The following is an 18,972-nucleotide window of genomic DNA, read 5'->3' as shown; positions in this document are numbered from 1 at the left end:
TTATTGGGGTGCCCCACGCGGGGTTTATTGTCCCCGCGTCACCAGCGGGCGCCGGGAGGGGACCGGGGCAGCTCAAGCGTGCAGGAAGCGGTTGAAGGCGTTGTAGGCGGATTCCAGGTCGAACAGCATCTGCCGGACCTGCGAGTCGTCCAGCTCGTCCGACGCCGACATCGCACTGAGCGTCTGCAGCCTGGGGGGGCACGGGGGGCGCTCAGCCACGCGCCGGCACCCCCAAACCGGCACAGACCCCCCCAAACCCGCGCTCACCACTGGTTGACCTTCTGGCGGCCCTCGAAGTCAGGGGGTAGGTGGCTCATGCGGTTCATCGTCTCCATCAGCTCCCGCAGGTCAGGTTGGATCTGGGGGTACAGTGGGGGGGAATTTGGGGTGAATTCGGTGCCACCAAAGCGGGGGCTCCCGGCGCCGCGGCGGCCGAACCCACCTCGTCCATGGCGCGGATCTCCAGGCGCAGCTTGTCCATGACGGTGATGAAAAGCTGTAGGAGATAGAGCGTTGGGTACAACCACGACCCCCCCTGGCACCCCCAAACTCCCCCCGGCGCCGTACGGAGACGATGTCGGCGATGCAGCGGTTGAGGTTGCCCTTGTCGTCCTTGATGGTGATGGGCCGGTCCTCCTTGATGCGCTCCATGGCCAGGGGACAATCGAGCTGCGGGGACACCCGGCGTGAGCGGTGACACCCGGCGTGAGCGGTGACACCCGGCGCACACCACGGAACACCGCGGCTCACCCGGAACTTGCGGCAGAAGTCGTCGATGGAGCTGATCTCGGAGCCCTGCACCTGCTTCAGCGCCGCCTTGAACTGCACCAGGAGCCTCGAGCAGGCGGCCGTGTACCTGCGGGGACAACGGGGACACCGCGGTGGCTCCGGCGGGGTTCGGCGGCACCGCGGGGATTGACGGCAAAGGGACTCACTCGTTGGGAGAGACGCAGTCCTTGATGTACGCCTTCTCCAGCGCCTGCAGCGTCTTCACCACCGCAAACAGCTCGGCCATGTTGTCATACCTGCGGGGACAACGGCGGGGACAAGGGGACCGCGACGGGGAGCTGTGTCACAGCAGGGGACCGCGATGGGGTGAAGGGGACAATGGTGGAGAAGAGGGGGTGGTTGTGGAGAAGGGTGGCCCAGGAGGGTCCATGGGGGACAATGGTGTCCCTGGAGGGATCAGGATGGAGAAGGTGGGACCAGGAAGGACCAGGATGGAGGAGATGGAACCCCAATGGACAATGGTGGAGAAGAGGGGATGGTCATGGAGAACGGTGGCCCAGGAAGGACCAGGATGGGATCAGGATGGAGAAGAAGGGATCCCAATGGACCAGGATGGAGAAGAGAGGACCCAAATGGACAATGGCATCCCAAGAAGGAGTGTGATGGGGTGAAGGGGACAATGGTGGAGAAGAGGGGGTGGTCGTGGAGAACGGTGGCCCAGGAGGGTCCATGGGGGACAATGGTGTCCCTGGAGGGATCAGGATGGAGAAGAAGGGATCCCAATGGACAGTGGTGGAGAAGAGGGGATGGTCATGGAGAACGGTGGCCCAGGAGGGTCCATGGGGGACAATGGTGTCCCTGGAGGGATCAGGATGGAGAAGGTGAGACCAGGGTGGAAGAGATGGGACCCCAATGGACAATGGTGGAGAAGAGGGGACGGTGGTGGAGAACGGTGGCCCAGGAGGGTCCATGGGAAACAATGGTGTCCCTGGAGGGATCAGGATAGAGAAGAAGGGATCCCAATGGACAATGGTGGAGAAGAGGGGATGGTCATGGAGAATGGTGGCCCGGGAGGGTCCATAGGAGACAATGGTGTCCCTGGAGGGATCAGGATGGAGAAGGTGGGACCCCAATGGACAATGGCATCCCAGGAAGGAGTGCGATGGAGTGAAGGGGACAATGGTGGAGAACAGGGGATGGTCATGGAGAAGGGTGGCCCAGGAGGGTCTATGGGAAGACAATGGTGTCTGTGGAGGGACCAGGATGGAGAGGATGGAACCTGGAAGGACCAGGATGGAGAAGAGAGGACCCAAATGGACAATGGCATCCCAGGAAGGAGTGTGGTGGAGAACGAGGAACTGTGATGGGGACCAGCATCTGAGAAGGGACAAGGGTGGCGAAGATGACGGGACAAGGGTGGCGAAGAGTGGCCCAGGAGTGACCACGATGGAGAAGAGGGGACCAGAAAGGACCATGATGGAGGACATGGGACTGTGAGGGGGACCAGTGTCCCAGGAGGGACTGTGACAGAGAAGAGGGGACCACGATGGACAACAGTGTCCCCAGAGCTCAGGGGACAGTGACCACACGATGTCCCCATATCCCCGTCACCCCAGGGCCGCTTGGGGTCGTGTGTCCCTTGTCACCGCCGCCCTGGTTCTGGGGACATGCAGGGACTCACTCACTTCTCCCTCTCCCGGGCCGTCTTGTAGAGCTTCACCTCCTGCAAGGGGAACGAGGGAAGCTCAGCCCCCGGGGACACCGGTTCGAGCCCTGGGTGCGGCGGCTCAGCCCCCAGAGACCCCGGTTCGAGCCCCGGGGGTGGCGGCTCAGCCCCCAGAGACCCCGGTTCGAGCCCCGGGGGCGGCGCTTCAGCCCCCACAGACCCCGGTTTGAGCCCTGGGTGCGGCGGCTCAGCCCCCAGAGACCCCGGTTCGAGCCCCGGGGGTGGCGCTTCAGCCCCCAGAGACCCCGGCTCAGCCCCCACACACGGCGGTTCGAGACCCGGGGGCGACGCTTCAGCCCCGAGGCCAATGGTTCAGTCTCTGGGGTCCGTGGTTCGAGCCCCAGGGGTGGCCTTTTAGCCCCCAGAGACCCCGCTTCAAGCCCCAGGGGCAGCGGTTCAATCCCCACAGACTCCGGGTGCAGCGCTTCAGCCCAAATAGATCCCGGTTCGAGCCCCAGGGGCGGTCGTTTAGCCCCCCGAGACCCCGGTTCAAGCCCCAGCGGTGGCCGTTCAGTTCCCGGGGACCAAGGTTCGAGCCCTGGCTGCAGCGCTTTAGCCCCCACAGACCCTGGTTCGAGCCCCGGGGGCGGCGTTTCAGCCCCTGCTACGACCCCCTGGGACCACGATGGTTCAGCCCATAGAGACCCGGTTCGAGACCCGGGAGCGGCGCTTCAGCCCCTCTACGATCCCCTGGGACCACAGCGGTTCAGCCCCCAGAGACCCCGGTTCGAGCCCCAGGGGCGGCGCTTCAAGCCCCAGAGATCGTGGTTCGAGCCCCAGGTGCGGCGCTTCAGTTCCTGGGGACCCAGGTTCGAGCCCCAGGGGCGGCGGTTCAGCCCCCAGAGAGCCCGGTTCGAGCCCCAGGGTACTCACCTCGTACAGCTCCGGCTTGTTCCCAGGGGCTGCAAAGAGGGGGGGAAGCAGCGTTAGACGGGGCTGGCGGACACCGGGACCCCCGGTACCCCCGTTTCCCCCCGCCCCGGTCTCACCTCCCACTCCGGCCGGTCCTGCGATCCCGTGGAACATCCCGCCGGGTCCCCCCGCTCCCGGACGGCTCTGGGTCGGTCCCGGTTCCGCCGCCGGTGGCTCCGCGCTGCGGCTTCCGCAAAAATGGCGGCGGCGGCTCGAGGCTCCGGCGCTCGGCTCGTCACGCCTGAGCCGCCCGAGAGGGGCGGGGCCAGAGCGGGAGGGGCGGGGCTGAGGCGGGAGGGACCGAGGCGGGAGGGGCGGGGCAGAGCGGGAGGGGCGGGGCTGAGGCATGAGGGGCCGAGGCGGGAGGGGCGGGGCTGAGGAGGGAGGGGCCGAGACGGGAGGGGCGGGGACGAGCAGGAGGGGCCGAGGCGGGAGGGGCGGGGCCGAGGCGGGAGGGGCGGGGCCGAGGCGGGAGGGGCGGGGCCGAGGCGGGAGGGGCGGGGCCGAGCGGGAGGGGCGGGGCTGAGGCGGGAGGGGAGGGGCCGAGGCGGGAGGGGAGGGGCCGAGGCGGGAGGGGAGGGGCCGAGGCGGGAGGGGAGGGGCCGAGGCGGGAGGGGAGGGGCCGAGGCGGGAGGGGCGGGGCCGCCACTCCGGGCGGGAAAAGCCGCCGTTTGTAGCGGGAAAAGCTGCCGGGTTTGGCGGGATCTGGGTTTATTCAAATGCATTAAACGAATGTAAATTAACTGGGAGTGCATTGAATAAATAGGTGCTAAATAAATACCTGTTAAATCAAAGTGCGTTCAATGAACGGGCATTGAGGAGAAGCGCGTTGGATAAGCATGGATTCAGTAGTTGTGCATTAAACGTGCATCGAATGAATGAGCATTGGGTGTGTGTTGGATAAATATGCATTGAATGAATGCACAATAAATAAATATCAAATAAATAAGCGTTGAATGTGCATTGAATGTGCGTTAAAGGGAAGGGAAGGGAAGGGAAGGGAAGGGAAGGGAAGGGAAGGGAAGGGAAGGGAAGGGAAGGGAAGGGAAGGGAAGGGAAGGGAAGGGAAGAGAAGAGAAGAGAAGAGAAGAGAAGAGAAGAGAAGAGAAGAGAAGAGAAGAGAAGAGAAGAGAAGAGGAGGAGGAAGAGAGAGAGAAGAAAGAGAAGGAGAAGGAAGAGGAGGAAGAAGAAGGGGAGGAAGAGAAAGAGGAAGAGAGAGAGAAGGAAGAGAAGGAGGAGGAAGAGAAGCAGGAAGAAGAGAAGGAAGAGGAGGAAGAGAAGGAGGAGGAGGAAGAAAAGGAGGGAGAGAAAGAGAGAGAAGGAAGAGGAGGAGGAAGAGAAGGAGGAGGAAGAGAAGGAAATGCAGGAGGAGGAAGAGGAAGAGAAGGAAGAGGAGGAAGAAAAGGAGGAAGAAGAGAAGGAAGAGGAGGAGGAAGGCAAAGAGGAAGAGAGGGAGAAGGAAGAGAAAGAGAAGGAGGAGGAAGAGGAGGAGGAGGAAGAAGAGGAGGGAGAAAAGGTGGAGGAAGAGAAGGAGGAAAAAGAGAAGGAGGAGGAAGAGAAGGAGGAGAAGGGAGAAGAGGAGGAAGAGAAAGAGGAAGAGAGGGAGAAGGAAGAGGAGGAGGAAGAGAAGGAGGAGGAAGGGAAGGAGGAAGAGAAGAAGGAGGAAGAGAAGGAGGAGGAGGAAGAAGAGGAGGAGGAGGAAGAGAAGGAGGAAGAGAAAGAGGAAGAGAGAGAGAAGGAAGAGAAGAAGGAGAAAGAGAAGGAGGAGAAAGAGGAAGAGAAGGATGAGGAGGAGGAGGAAGAGACACAAGGGGAGGAGGGGGAGGACGGGGCCGAAGGCCACGGGGCGGCCGAGCTGGCGCCGGGAGCCATAAACCCGCTGGGATTGGCCAAGGCCGAGGGTCAAGGCCACGGGCGTGTGGGACGGGGGGGACTTTGCCCGGGCGGGCTGGGCCGGGCTGGACTGGGCGCCCTGGGAAGGAGCCAACGCGAAACGGGCGAAAACAAAGAGAAACGGCACGGTGACGTTGGGTGACACCGGGTGACACCGGGTGACACCGGGCTCCGGGACCCCCGGAACATCGAGGGTCTGAGCTCGGGGGGGTCGCGGTGGAAGAGGAGGAGCCCCGAGGTTCTCCATGATGTAGGAACGGGACCTGGGGAGCGTGGGACGGTGACACGGCCGCTGGGGACGGGGACGGCCCCGGTGTCACCTGCGACGCCTGGCGCTGCTTTGGGGCAGAAAGGAGAGGTTTCCTGAGCTGAAAGGAGAGGTTTAGACCTGGTTTGAGAGACTTAAACCTGGCTTAAGAGGTTTAGACCTGGCTTAAGAGACTTAGACCTAGCTTAAGAGATTTAAACTAGGAGAGGTTTAGACCTGGTTTAAGAGATTTAGACCTGCCCTAAAAGATTTAGGCCCGCCTTAAGAGATTTAGACGTGGCTTAAGAGATTTCGACCTGGATTAAGAGATTTAGATCTGCTCTAAGAGATTTAGACCTGCTTTAAGAGATTTAGACCTGCCTTATGAGATTTAGACCCAGATTAAGAGATTTGGACCCGGATTAAGAGATTTCGACCTGCCCTAAGAAATTTAGACCCGCCTCAAGAAATTTAGACCTGCCTTAAGAAATTTAGATCTGCCTTAAGAGATTTGGACCCGGATTAAGAGATTTGGACCCAGATTAAGAGATTTAGACCTGCCCTAAGAGATTTAGACCTGACTTAAGAAATTTAGACCTGCCTTAAGAGATTTAGACCCAGATTAAGAGATTTGGACCCAGATTAAGAGATTTAGACCTGCCCTAAGAGATTTAGACCTGGTTTAAGAGATTTAGACCTGCCCTAAGAGATTTAGTCCCGGATTAAGAGGTTTAGACCTGGTTTAAGAATTTAGACTTGAAGAGATTTAGACCTACCCTAAGAGATTTAGACCTGCCTTAAGAGATTTAGACTTGGTTTAAGAGATTTAGACCAGCCTTAAGAGATTTGGACCCGGATTAAGACATTTAGACCTGCCTAAAGAGACTTAGACCTGGCTTAAGCAAGCATTGGTTACTTCACCTGGGGCAGGCGGGGACGTGGCCTCGTGGAGAAGGACATGGGGACCCGGTGACCAGGAGGTGACAGTGGGGAAGGTCCCACGTGGGACCCGCAGGGACCGAGGGGCCTGTCCCACCCTGACCAGAGCCTGGGGACATGGGGCCAGCTCTGGGGGGACATGGAGGCATCAGCAGAGGGACAGGGAGGTCCTATGGGGCAGAGCTCCACCCTATGGAAGTCCCCATGGGGCAGAGCTCCACCCCATGATGTCCCCATGGGGCAGATCTCCACCCCACAAGGTCCCCATGGGGCAGATCTCCAACCTGGAGGTTCCCATGGGGCAAATCTTCACGCTGTGGAGGTTCCTATGGGGCAGATCCCCACCCCACAAGGTCCCCATGAGGCAGATCTCCACCCCACAAGGTCCCCATGGGGCAGATCTTCACCCCACAAGGTCCCCATGGGGCAGATCTCCACCCCACAAGGTCCCCATGGGGCAAATCTTCACCCTATGGAGGTCCCCATGGGGCAAATCTTCACCCTACAGATGTCCCTATGGGGAAAATCTCCATCCTATGGAGGTCCCCATGGGGCAGATCTTCACCCTATGGAGGTTCCTATGGGGCAGATCCCCACCCCACAAGGTCCCCATGGGACAGATCTTCACCCCACAATGTCCCCATGGGGCAAATCTCCACCCTACAGATGTCCCTATGGGGCAAATCTCCACCCTATGAAGGTCCCCATGGGGCAGATCTCCATCCTATGGAGGTCCCCATGGGGCAGATCTTCACCCTATGGAGGTTCCTATGGGGCAGATCCCCACCCCACAAGGTCCCCATGGGGCAGATCTCCACCCCACAAGGTCCCCATGGGGCAAATCTTCACCCTACAGATGGCCCTATGGGGAAAATCTCCATCCTATGGAGGTCCCCATGGGGCAGATCTTCACCCTATGGAGGTTCCTATGGGGCAGATCCCCACCCCACAATGTCCCCATGGGGCAAATCTTCACCCTACAGATGTCCCCATGGGGCAGATCTCCATCCTATGGAGGTCTCCATGGGGCAGATCTTCACCCTTTGGAGGTTTCTATGGGGCAGATCCCCACCCCACAATGTCCCCATGGTACAGATCTTCACCCCACAATGTCCCCATGGGGCAAATCTCCACCCTATGGGGGACCCCATGGGTGACAATGGGTGCGGGTGGCACCCAGAGAAGCCACATCTTGACCCCAAACGTGGCTACAACAAGAACAACCAACCATGGGGACAACGCGGTAGAGTCCCCGTCACCGGGGGGGACGATTGGTGTCCCCAGGGTCCCCAAACACGGGGGTTTTACCCCGCAAACCTGCCCCATTGCCCATGGTCAAACATTAACCCGTCACGTGGGGACGTTTATTAGTTAATTGCCCTTAATTAAGCGCCATGTGGCTTTTCCCAGGGACGCTTCCCGGTGCCACCCAGGGCAAAATGCAGCAGCGCGGGTGGGACTCGAACCCACGGTGCTGGTGGCAGTGGTGACACCATGGGGACGTCACCGGTGATACCGGGGGGACAGGGTGATGCTCTGGTGATGCCACCAGCCCAGCTGCACTTTGGTCATCGGGAGAGGGTCACGGTGACACGCGGTGACACACGGTGACACGCGGTGACACGCGGTGACACGCGGTGACGCGCAGGGTGAGGGTTGGGATGGGCACATGGTGAGGATGGGGATGGGGACGGTGACAGCACTGCAGCTGGGGTGTCCCCCTGGCCACCACCCCGCCATGACACTGCTGTTGTGGTGACACTGCTGTTGTGGTGACACTGCCATGGTGACACTGCCATGACGGTGACGTTGCCATCGTGGTGACACAGCCATGACGGTGACACAGCCATGACAGTGACACAGCCATGGTGACACTGCCATCGTGGTGATACTGCCATGGTGACACTGCCATCACAGTGACACTGCTATCGTGGTGACACAGCCATGACAGTGACACAACCATGACGGTGACACAGCCATGGTGACACAGCCATGGTGACACTGCCATCGTGGTGACACTGCCATGATGGTGACACTGCCATCGTGGTGACACAGCCATGACGGTGACACAGCCATGGTGACACAGCCATGGTGACACTGCCATCGTGGTGACACTGCCATGATGGTGACACTGCCATCATGGTGACACAGACATGACAGTGACACAGCCATGGTGACACAGCCATAGTGACACAGCCATGGTGACACAGCCATGACAGTGACACAGCCATTGTGGTGACACTGCCATCATGGTGACACGGCCATCACAGTGACACAGCCGCCACGATGACACAACCATTGCAGTGACACAGCCATTGTGGTGACACAGCCATGGTGACACAGCCACCATGGTGACACAGCCAGGGTGACACAGCCATGGTGACACGGCCATGGTGACACTGCCACGGTGACACTGCCATGGTGACGTGACATAGCCATGGTGACACTACTGTGGTGACACAGCCATGGTGACATAGCCATAGTGACACAGCCACAGTGACACTGCCACAGTGACACAGCCATGGTGACACAGCCATGGTGACACAACCATAGTGACATTACCATGGTGACATAGCCACAGTGACAGAGCCACAGTGACACAGCCATGGTGACATTGCCATGATGACATGGCCACAGTGACAGAGCCACGGTGACACTGCCACGGTGACACTGCCACGGTGACACAGCCATGGTGACACAGCCATAGTGACATACCCATAGTGACACTGTCATGGTGACACAGCCACAGTGACACAGCCACGGTGACACTGCCATGGTGACATAGCCATGGTGACACAGCCATGGTGACACTGCCATGATGACACTGCTATGGTGACACTGCCATGGCGACATACCCATGGTGACACTGTCATGGTGACACAGCCACAGTGACGCAACCATGGTGATACAACCAGGGTGACACAGCCACGGTGACACAGCCACGGTGACATGGCCATGGTGACACAGCCACAGTGACACAGCCACGGTGACATGGCCATGGTGACACTGCCACGGTGACACAGCCACAGTGACACAGCCACGGTGACACAGCCATGGTGACACTGCCACAGTGACACAGCCACAGTGACACAGCCACGGTGACATGGCCATGGTGACACTGCTACGATGACACTACCACTCCATCCGCCTGGCTGGCGACCCCCTGCTTGGCACATCCCCGCGTGGGACACCGTCCCTTCCCTTCGGTGTCACCGGGAGGGCGCGGGGACACCCAGTGCCAGCATCCCCAGGGGCCACCCCGGGGTGCCATCGTCCCCAGGCGTGCTCTCCACAGCAGAGCCGGGTGTCGGGGGCACCCAGCACCCCCAGAGGGCTCCCAGCGCCCCGGTGCCCCCGGTGCCGCGGTGCCCGGGGCGGGTGTCGGTGCGGTGACCGGGGGGGCCGGGTGCTGGCGCAGCCGCGGTGCCGGGCGCTGCGGAATGAATGGTTAACCCGGGGCAATCTCGCCCGGAGCCAATCACGGCCACGGCCACGGCCGATTTACAGCCCCGGCACCCGCCGGCGACACCGTTGGCAACCCCGGGCCGGCCACGCCACGGCCCACCCGTGGGGACACCACCATGGCCCCGCTGCTGCTGCTTCTACTGCTGCCCAGCCTGGGGGTCCCTACGGCGGCGTCCCCCGGTGTCCCCGACCCCGTTGCGGCGCTGCGGGCGCTGGTGTCGTCGGGCACCGGGTCCCTGCCCCGTGGCGCGGTCGCATCCCTCGTGGGCATCGCGGCGCGACGTGCGCAGTGCCGGGTGCCGTGTGGAGCGGTGAGTGCGAGCGGCACCGGCGCCGTCTGCAAAGGGAAGGGGGGGACGGGGGTCAAACTCCAGCAACCGCGGCGCCGCGCCCTGCGGGACGGCTGGCACGGCGTGGCACGGGGTGACACGGGGTGGCACGGAGCCGTGGTGCGGTGCACGGTGTGACACGGTGCGGCACGGAGCCGTGGTGCGGTGCACGGTGTGGCACGGAGCCGTGGTGCAGTGCACGGCGTGACACGGAGCCGTGGTGCAGTGCACGGTGTGACACGGAGCCGTGGTGCGGTGCACGGTGTGACACGGTGTGGCACGGAGCCGTGGTGCGGTGCACGGCGTGGCACGGAGCCGTGGTGCGGTGCACGGTGTGACACGGTGTGACACGGAGCCGTGGTGCGGTGCACGGTGTGACACGGTGTGACACGGAGCCGTGGTGCGGTGCACGGTGTGACACGGTGTGACACGGAGCCGTGGTGCGGTGCACGGTGTGACACGGTGTGGCACGGAGCCGTGGTGTGCTGCACGGCGTGGCACGGAGCCGTGGTGCGGTGCACGGTGTGACACGGTGTGGCACGGAGCCGTGGTGCGGTGCACGGTGTGACACGGTGTGACACGCAGCCGTGGTGCAGTGCACGGTGTGACACGGTGCGGCACGGAGCCGTGGTGCGGTGCACGGTGTGACACGGGGTGACACGGAGCCGTGGTGCGGTGCACGGTGTGACACGGGGTGACACGGAGCCGTGGTGCGGTGCACGGTGTGGCACGGAGCCGTGGTGCGGTGCACGGTGCGGCACCGCGCGGTGGGGCTGAGTGGGGTGGTGGCCATCGGTGTGGCACCGTGGCACGGTGTGACACGGCCTGGAGGGTGGGAACGACGATCCCCATTGCCACATCTGGGGACAGAGTCCCCAGATGTGGCAATGGGGATCGTCGTTCCCACAGCTGGCACTGGGGGGCCGTGTTGCCGTATGTGGCATTGGGGGGTCCCTGTCCCCAGATGTGGCATTGAGGGGTCCCTGTTCTCGTATGTGGCACTGAGGGTCCCTGTTCCCATATGTGGCACTGGGGGTCCCTGTACCCACAGGTGGCATTGAGGGTCTCTGTTCCCATATGTGGCTCTGGAGATCTCTGTTCCCAAATGTGGCACCAGGGGTCCCTGTTCCCATATGTGGCATTGGGGGGGTCCCTGTACCCACATGTGGCACTGGGGGTCCCTGTACCCACATGTGGCATTGAGGGTGCCTGTTCCCATATGTGGCACTGGGGACATCTCTGTCCCCACATGTGGCACCTGGGGTCCCTGTTCCCATATGTGTCACTGGGGGTCCCTGTTCTCATATGTGGCATTGGCAAGATCTCTGTCCCCACATGTGGCACCTGGGGTCCCTGTTCCCATATGTGTCACTGGGGGTCCCTGTTCTCATATGTGGCATTGGCAAGATCTCTGTCCCCACATGTGGCACCAGGGGTCCATGTTCCCATATGTGGCATTGGGGGGGTCCCTGTACCCAGATGTGGCACTGAGGGTCCCTGTTCCCATATGTGGCATTGGGGAGATCTCTGTCCCCACATGTGGCACCAGGGGTCCCTGTTCCCATATGTGGCATTGGGAGGGTCCCTGTCCCCACAGGTGGCTCTGAAGGGTCCGGTCCCTGTACCCAAATGTGGCACCAGGGGTCCCTGTCCCCACATGTGGCTCTGGAGATCTCTGTCCCCATATGTGGCATTGGGGGTCCCTGTCCCAACATGTGGCATTGGGGAGGTCCCTGTTCCCATATGTGGCATTGAGGGTCCCTGTCCCCATATGTGGCATTGAGGGTCCCTGTTCCCATATGTGGCACTGGCGGGGTCCCTGTCCCAACACGTGGCACCAGGGGTCCCTGTCCCCATATGTGGCATTGGGGGGGTCCCTGTCCCCACATGTGGCACCAGGGAATCCTGTCCCCATATGTGGCATTGGGGAGGTCCCTGTCCCCCATATGTGGCATTGGGGGGATCCCTGTGCCCACATGTGGCACCAGGGGTCCCTGTCCCCAAATGTGGAACCCGGGGTCCCTGTGCCCACATGTGGCACTGGGGGTCCCTGTCCCCATATGTGGCACTGGGGGGGTTCCTGTCCCCAAATGTGGCACCAGGGGTCCCTGTCCCCACATGTGGCTCTGGAGATCTCTGTTCCCATATGTGGCATTGAGGGTCCCTGTCCCCATATGTGGCATTGGGGGGGTCCCTGTCCCCATATGTGGCACTGGCGGGGTCCCTGTCCCAACATGTGGCACCAGGGGTCCCTGTTCCCATATGTGGCATTGAGGGTCCCTGTTCCCATATGTGGCATTGGGGGGGTCCCTGTCCCCACATGTGGCACCAGGGAATCCTGTCCCCATATGTGGCATTGGGGAGGTCCCTGTCCCCCATATGTGGCATTGGGGGGATCCCTGTGCCCACATGTGGCACCAGAGTCCCTGTCCCCAAATGTGGAACCCGGGGTCCCTGTGCCCACATGTGGCACTGAGGGGTCCCTGTCCCCAAATGTGGCACCAGGGGTCCCTGTCCCCACATGTGGCACTGGGGGTCCCTGTCCCCATATGTGGCACTGGGGGGGTTCCTGTCCCCAGATGTGGCACTGGGGAGTCCCTGTCCCCAGATGTGGCACTGGGGGTCCGTGTCCCCAGATGTGGCACTGGGGATTCCCTGTGCCCACATGTGGCATTGGGGGGTTCCTGTCCCCACATACAGCACCGGGGTGGGGGGTCCCTGTCCCCACATGTGTCCCCAGGTTGTCCCCTGCCCCCCAGCGCTGTGGGTCTGGATGTTTCCCTGTCACCTCGGGGTGTCCCACCCCCTGTTGTGTGGGGTCCCCGGGGGGCGCGGGTGACTGTGGGGTGTGGGTGACTGTGGGTGTGGGTGACCCCGGTGTGTGTGTAACTGTGGGTGTGGGTGACCCTGTGGTGTGGGTGACTGTGGGTGTGGGTGACCCTGGGGTGTGTGTGACTGTGGGGTGTGGGTGACTGTGGGTGTGCGGGTGACTGTGTGGGTGACTGTGGGGTGCGGGTGACCGTGGGGTGTGTGTGACTGTGGGATGTGAGTGACCCTGGGGTGTGGGTGACTGTGGGTGTGTGTGGCTGCGTGGGTGACCCTGGGGTGCGTGTGTGACAGTGGGGTGTGGGTGACCCTGGGGTGTGTGTGACTGTGTGGGTGACTGTGTGGGTGACTGTGTGTGTGACTCTGGGGTGTGGGTGACCCAGTGGTGGGGGTGATTGTGGGGTGGGAGTGACTGTGTGGGTGACTGTGGGGCTGTGGGTGACTGTGGGGGTGTGGGTGACTGTGGGTGTGGGTGACTGTGGGGCTGTGGGTGACTGTGGGGTGTGGGTGACTGTGGGGTGTGGGTGACTGTGTGGGTGACTGTGGGGTGTGGGTGACTGTGGGTGTGGGTGACTGTGGGGTGTGGGTGACTGTGTGGGTGTGGGTGACTGTGGGGGTGACTGTGGGGGTGACTGTGGGGGTGACTGTGGGGTGCGGGTGACTGTGGGGGTGTGGGTGACTGTGGGGGTGGGTGACCGTGGGGTGTGGGTGACTGTGGGGGTGACTGTGGGTGTGGGTGACCGTGGGGTGTGGGTGACTGTGGGGTGTGGGTGACTGTGGGGGTGACTGTGGGGGTGTGGATGACCCGGGGTGTATGTGACTGTGGGGGTGACTGTGGGGGTGTGTGTGACTGTGGGGTGTGTGTGACCCTGGAGTGCGGGTGACTGTGGGGTGTGGGTGACTGTGAGGTGTGGGTGACTGTGGGTGTGTGTGACTGTGGGTGCGGGTGACTGTGGGGGTGACTGTGTGGGTGACTCTGGGGTGTGTGTGACTGTGTGGGTGACTGTGGGTGCGGGTGACTGCGTGTGACTGTGTGTGTGCCTGTGTGGGCGACTGTGTGTGTGACTGTGTGTGTGACTGTGTGTGACTGTGTGTGTCACTGTGTGGGTGACTGTGTGTGTGACTGTGTGTGACTGTGTGTGTGACTGTGTGTGTCACTCTGTGTGTGTGTGTCACTGTGTGTGTGACTGTGTGGATGACTGTGTGGATGACTGTGTGGGCGACTGTGTGTGTGTGACTGTGTGTGTGTCACTGTGTGGGTGACTGTGTGTGTGACTGTGTGTGTGACTGTGTGTGTGACTGTGGGTGACTGTGGGTGACTGTGTGTGTGATTGTGTGTGTGCCTGTGTGTGTCACTGTGTGTGACACTGTGTGTGTCACTGTGTGTGACTGTGTGTGACTGTGGGTGACTGTGGGTGACTGTGTGTGTGATTGTGTGTGTGCCTGTGTGTGTCACTGTGTGTGACACTGTGTGTGTCACTGTGTGTGCCTGTGTGTGACTGTGTGTCACTGTGTGTGTGACCGTGTGTGATTGTGTGTGTGCCTGTGTGTGTGCCTGTGTGTCACTGTGTGTCACTGTGTGTGTGACCGTGTGTGATTGTGTGTGTGCCTGTGTGTGTGCCTGTGTGTCACTGTGTGTCACTGTGTGTGTGACTGTGTGTCACTGTGTGTGCCTGTGTGTGTGACTGTGTGTGTGACTGTGTGTGTGCCTGTGTGTGCCTGTGTGTCACTGTGTGTGTCACTGTGTGTGTCACTGTGTGTGTCACTGCGTGTGACGGTGTCCCTGTCCCGCAGTGCCTGTCCGCGGACGCGGTGCTGTCGCTGGCCGGGGGGGTGGCGGCGCTGGAGCCCCCGCAGCTGCCCTGGCTGGCGGCCGCCGTCCTCGTCACCCTGCGCCACCCCCCCGGGGGCTGCGGGGACCCCTGGGCCGCCCGCGTCCGCGCGCTGCTCCGCGACTTCTCCGGCGCCCTCGGCCAGCGCGACCTGGGCCGGCTCGGGGCGGACGTGGCGCACGAGCTCAGCACGGGGGACGGCGCACAGGTCAGGGGATGTGGGGGGATGTGGGGGGACACAGGGGGATATGGGGACATGGGACATGGGGGACATGAGGACATGGGGGAATATGGGGACATGAGGGGATATGGGGACATGGGGGGACATGGGGGGATATGGGAGGATAATGAAGACACAGGGACATGGGGGGATATGGGGACATGGGGGGACACAGGGGGATATGGGAGGGTATGGGGACGTGGGGGGATATGGGGACGTGGGGACATGGGGGGATATGGGGACGTGGGACATGGGGGACATGAGGACATGGGGGAATATGGGGACATGAGGGGATATGGGGACATGGGGGGACATGGGGGGATATGGGAGGATAATGAAGACACAGGGACATGGGGGGATATGGGGACATGGGGGGACACAGGGGGATATGGGAGGGTATGGGGACGTGGGGGGATATGGGGACGTGGGGACATGGGGGGATATGGGGACGTGGGACATGGGGGACATGAGGACATGGGGGAATATGGGGACATGAGGGGATATGGGGACATGGGGGGACATGGGGGGATATGGGAGGGTATGAGGACATGGGGACGTGGGGGGATATGGGGACATGGGGGGACACAGGGGGATATGGGAGGGTATGGAGACGTGGGGGGATATGGGGACGTGGGGACATGGGGGGATATGGGGACATGAGGGGATATGGGGACATGGGGGGACATGGGGGATATGGGAGGATATGGGGACATGGGACATGGGGGACATGAGGACATGGGGGAATATGGGGACATGAGGGGATATGGGGACATGGGGGGACATGGGGGGATATGGGAGGGTATGGGGACATGGGGATGTGGGGGGATATGGGGACGAGGGGAGATCGGGGGATATGGGGACATGGGACATGGGGGACATGAGGACATGGGGGAATATGGGGACATGGGGGGATATGGGGACATGGGGGGACGTGGGGGGATATGGGAGGATAATGAGGACACAGGGACATGGGGGGATATGGGGACATGGGGGGACACAGGGGGATATGGGAGGGTATGGGGACGTGGGGGGATATGGGGACGTGGGGACATGGGGGGATATGGGGACATGGGACATGGGGGACATGAGGACATGGGGGAATATGGGGACATGAGGGGATATGGGGACATGGGGGGACATGGGGGGATATGGGAGGATATGGGGACATGGGACATGGGGGACATGAGGACATGGGGGAATATGGGGACATGAGGGGATATGGGGACATGGGGGGACATGGGGGGATATGGGAGGGTATGGGGACATGGGGATGTGGGGGGATATGGGGACGAGGGGAGATCGGGGGATATGGGGACATGGGACATGGGGGACATGAGGACATGGGGGAATATGGGGACATGAGGGGATATGGGGACATGGGGGGACATGGGGGGATATGGGAGGATATGAGGACACAGGGACATGGGGGGATATGGGGACATGGGGGGACACAGGGATATGGGAGGGTATGGGGACATGGGGGACATGGGGGGATATGGGGACATGGGGACGTGGGGGGATGTGGGGGCGTGGGGACATGGGGGACATGGGGGGATATGGGGACATGGGGACATGGAGGGATATGGGGATGTGGGGACATGGAGGACATGGGGGGATATGGGGACATGGGGACATGGGGGGATATGGGGACATGGGGACATGGGGGGATGTGGGGACGTGGGGACGTGGGGGACATGGAGGGATATGGGGACGTGGGGACATGGGGGGATATGGGGACATGGCGGGTATGGGGGGACATGGGGACACGAGGAGACATGGGGGGCTATGGGAACATGAGGGATGTGGGGGAATATGGGGACATGGGGACACAGGGACATGTGGGACATGGGGGGATATGGGGACATGGGGGATGTGGGGGGATATGGGGACATGGGGACACAGGGACATGTGGGACATGGGGGGATATGGGGACATGCGGGGAAATTGGGGGACATGGGGACATAGAGGGATATGGGGACATGGGGGTATATGGGGGGATATGGGGACATATGGGGACACTGGGACATGGGGGACATGGAGGGATATGGGGACATGGGAAATATGGGGGGACATGTGGGACACGGGACATGGGGGACACAGGGGACACAGGGAGATGGGGGGACATGGGGCACAGGGAGGTGACACGGGGCACAGGTGACATTACAGGGACGTGGGCCCTGGGGAGGTGACATGTGACACGGGCACCGGTCCATGGGTGTGGGCCCTGGGACACAGGGAGGGGACAGTGGCACAGGTGTCACTGCAGGCACGTGTGACCTGGGACACAGGGCGGGGACACGTGGCACAGACACGTGTGCCCCGGGGAGGTGACACGTGCCACAGGTGCCACTGCATGGCCACGCGTGCCCTGGGGAGGTGACACACGTGTCACAGCCACCATTGCATGGCTACATGTCCCCTGGGGAGGTGACACACGTGCCACGGCCACCATTGCATGGCCACATGTCCCCTGGGGAGGTGACACATGTGCCATGGCCACCATTGCATGGCCACATGTCCCCTGGGGAGGTGACACATGTGCCATGGCCACCATTGCATGGCCACATGTCCCCTGGGGAGGTGACACATGTGCCACGGCCACCATTGCATGGCCACATGTCCCCTAGGGAGGTGACACGTGTGCCATGGCCACCATTGCATGACCACATGTCCCCTGGGGAGGTGACACGTGTCACGGCCACCATTGCATGGCCACATGTCCCCTAGGGAGGTGACATGTGTCACAATCACCATTGCATTGCCACAAGTGTCCTGGGAAGGTGACACATGTCCCCTAGGGAGGTGACACGTATGCCATGGCCACCATTACATGGCCACATGTCCCCTGGGGAGGTGACACATGTGCCATGGAGAGGTGACACATGTTCCCTAGGGAGGTGACACATGTGCTGCGGCCACCACTGCATTGCCACAAGTGTCCTGGGGAGGTGGCACATGTCCCCTAGGGAGGTGACACATGTGCCACGGCCACCATTGCATGGCCACATGTCCCCTAGGGAGGTGACACATGTGCCACGGCCACCATTGCATGGCCACATGTCCCCTAGGGAGGTGACATGTGTCACAATCACCATTGCATGGCCACAAGTGTCCTGGGAAGGTGACACATGTCCCCTAGGGAGGTGACACGTGTGCCATGGCCACCATTACATGGCCACATGTCCCCTGGGGAGGTGACACATGTGCCATGGAGAGGTGACACATGTTCCCTAGGGAGGTGACACGTGTGCTGCGGCCACCACTGCATTGCCACAAGTGTCCTGGGGAGGTGGCACATGTCCCCTAGGGAGGTGACACATGTGCCATGGCCACCATTACATGGCCACATGTCCCCTAGGGAGGTGACACATGTGCCATGGCCACCATTGCATGGCCACATGTCCCCTAGGGAGGTGACACATGTGCCATGGCCACCATTACATGGCCACATGTCCCCTAGGGAGGTGACACATGTGCCATGGCCACCATTGCATGGCCACACGTCCCCTGGGGAGGTGACATGTGTGCCATGCGGAGGTGACACGTGTCACAGCCACCATTGCACGTGCACAAGTGTCCTGGGGAGGTGACATGTGTGCCATTGGGAGGTGACACATGTCACAGCTACCATTGCATGGCCACAAGTGTCCTGGGGAGGTGACACATGTCCCCTAGGGAGGTGACAAATGTGTCACAGCCACCATTGCACGTCCACACGTCCCCTGGGCAGGTGGCATGTGTGCCATGGGGAGGTGACACGTGTCACAGCCACCACTGCATGTGCACAAATGTCCTGGGGAGGTGACACGTGTGCCATGGGGAGGTGACACATGTCCCCTGGGGAGGTGACGTGC

At 61.5% G+C, this 18,972-nt stretch overlaps 2 protein-coding genes across 2 annotated transcripts in view; one reads left to right on the top strand and one right to left on the bottom strand.

The window, feature by feature from the left end:
* On the bottom strand, positions 1 to 3,611 carry VPS28 (VPS28 subunit of ESCRT-I). Its single transcript, XM_065831626.2, has 9 exons — positions 3,445 to 3,611; positions 3,329 to 3,357; positions 2,415 to 2,452; positions 936 to 1,025; positions 751 to 856; positions 568 to 669; positions 443 to 496; positions 268 to 359; positions 1 to 190 (listed from the first exon to the last, which is right to left on the bottom strand). The coding sequence occupies exons 1-9, from the start codon at positions 3,479 to 3,481 to the stop codon at positions 73 to 75; spliced, it is 666 nt and encodes a 221-aa protein (XP_065687698.1). The 5' UTR covers positions 3,482 to 3,611; the 3' UTR covers positions 1 to 72.
* Positions 3,612 to 9,969: 6,358 nt separating this feature from the next.
* Positions 9,970 to 18,972, top strand: part of SLC39A4 (solute carrier family 39 member 4) — a 29,376-nt gene continuing 20,373 nt past the window's right edge. Inside the window, exons 1-2 of the mRNA XM_065829803.2 lie at positions 9,970 to 10,222; positions 14,861 to 15,106. Of these exons, the coding sequence (XP_065685875.1) occupies positions 10,028 to 10,222; positions 14,861 to 15,106 (441 nt within the window). The 5' untranslated portion in view covers positions 9,970 to 10,027. The remainder of the gene's footprint in view (positions 10,223 to 14,860; positions 15,107 to 18,972) is intronic.

This window comes from Patagioenas fasciata, chromosome 2 (assembly GCF_037038585.1).
Source record: "Patagioenas fasciata isolate bPatFas1 chromosome 2, bPatFas1.hap1, whole genome shotgun sequence".
Lineage (NCBI taxonomy): Eukaryota > Metazoa > Chordata > Aves > Columbiformes > Columbidae > Patagioenas > Patagioenas fasciata.
This window is presented reverse-complemented; position numbering and strand designations above follow the sequence as displayed.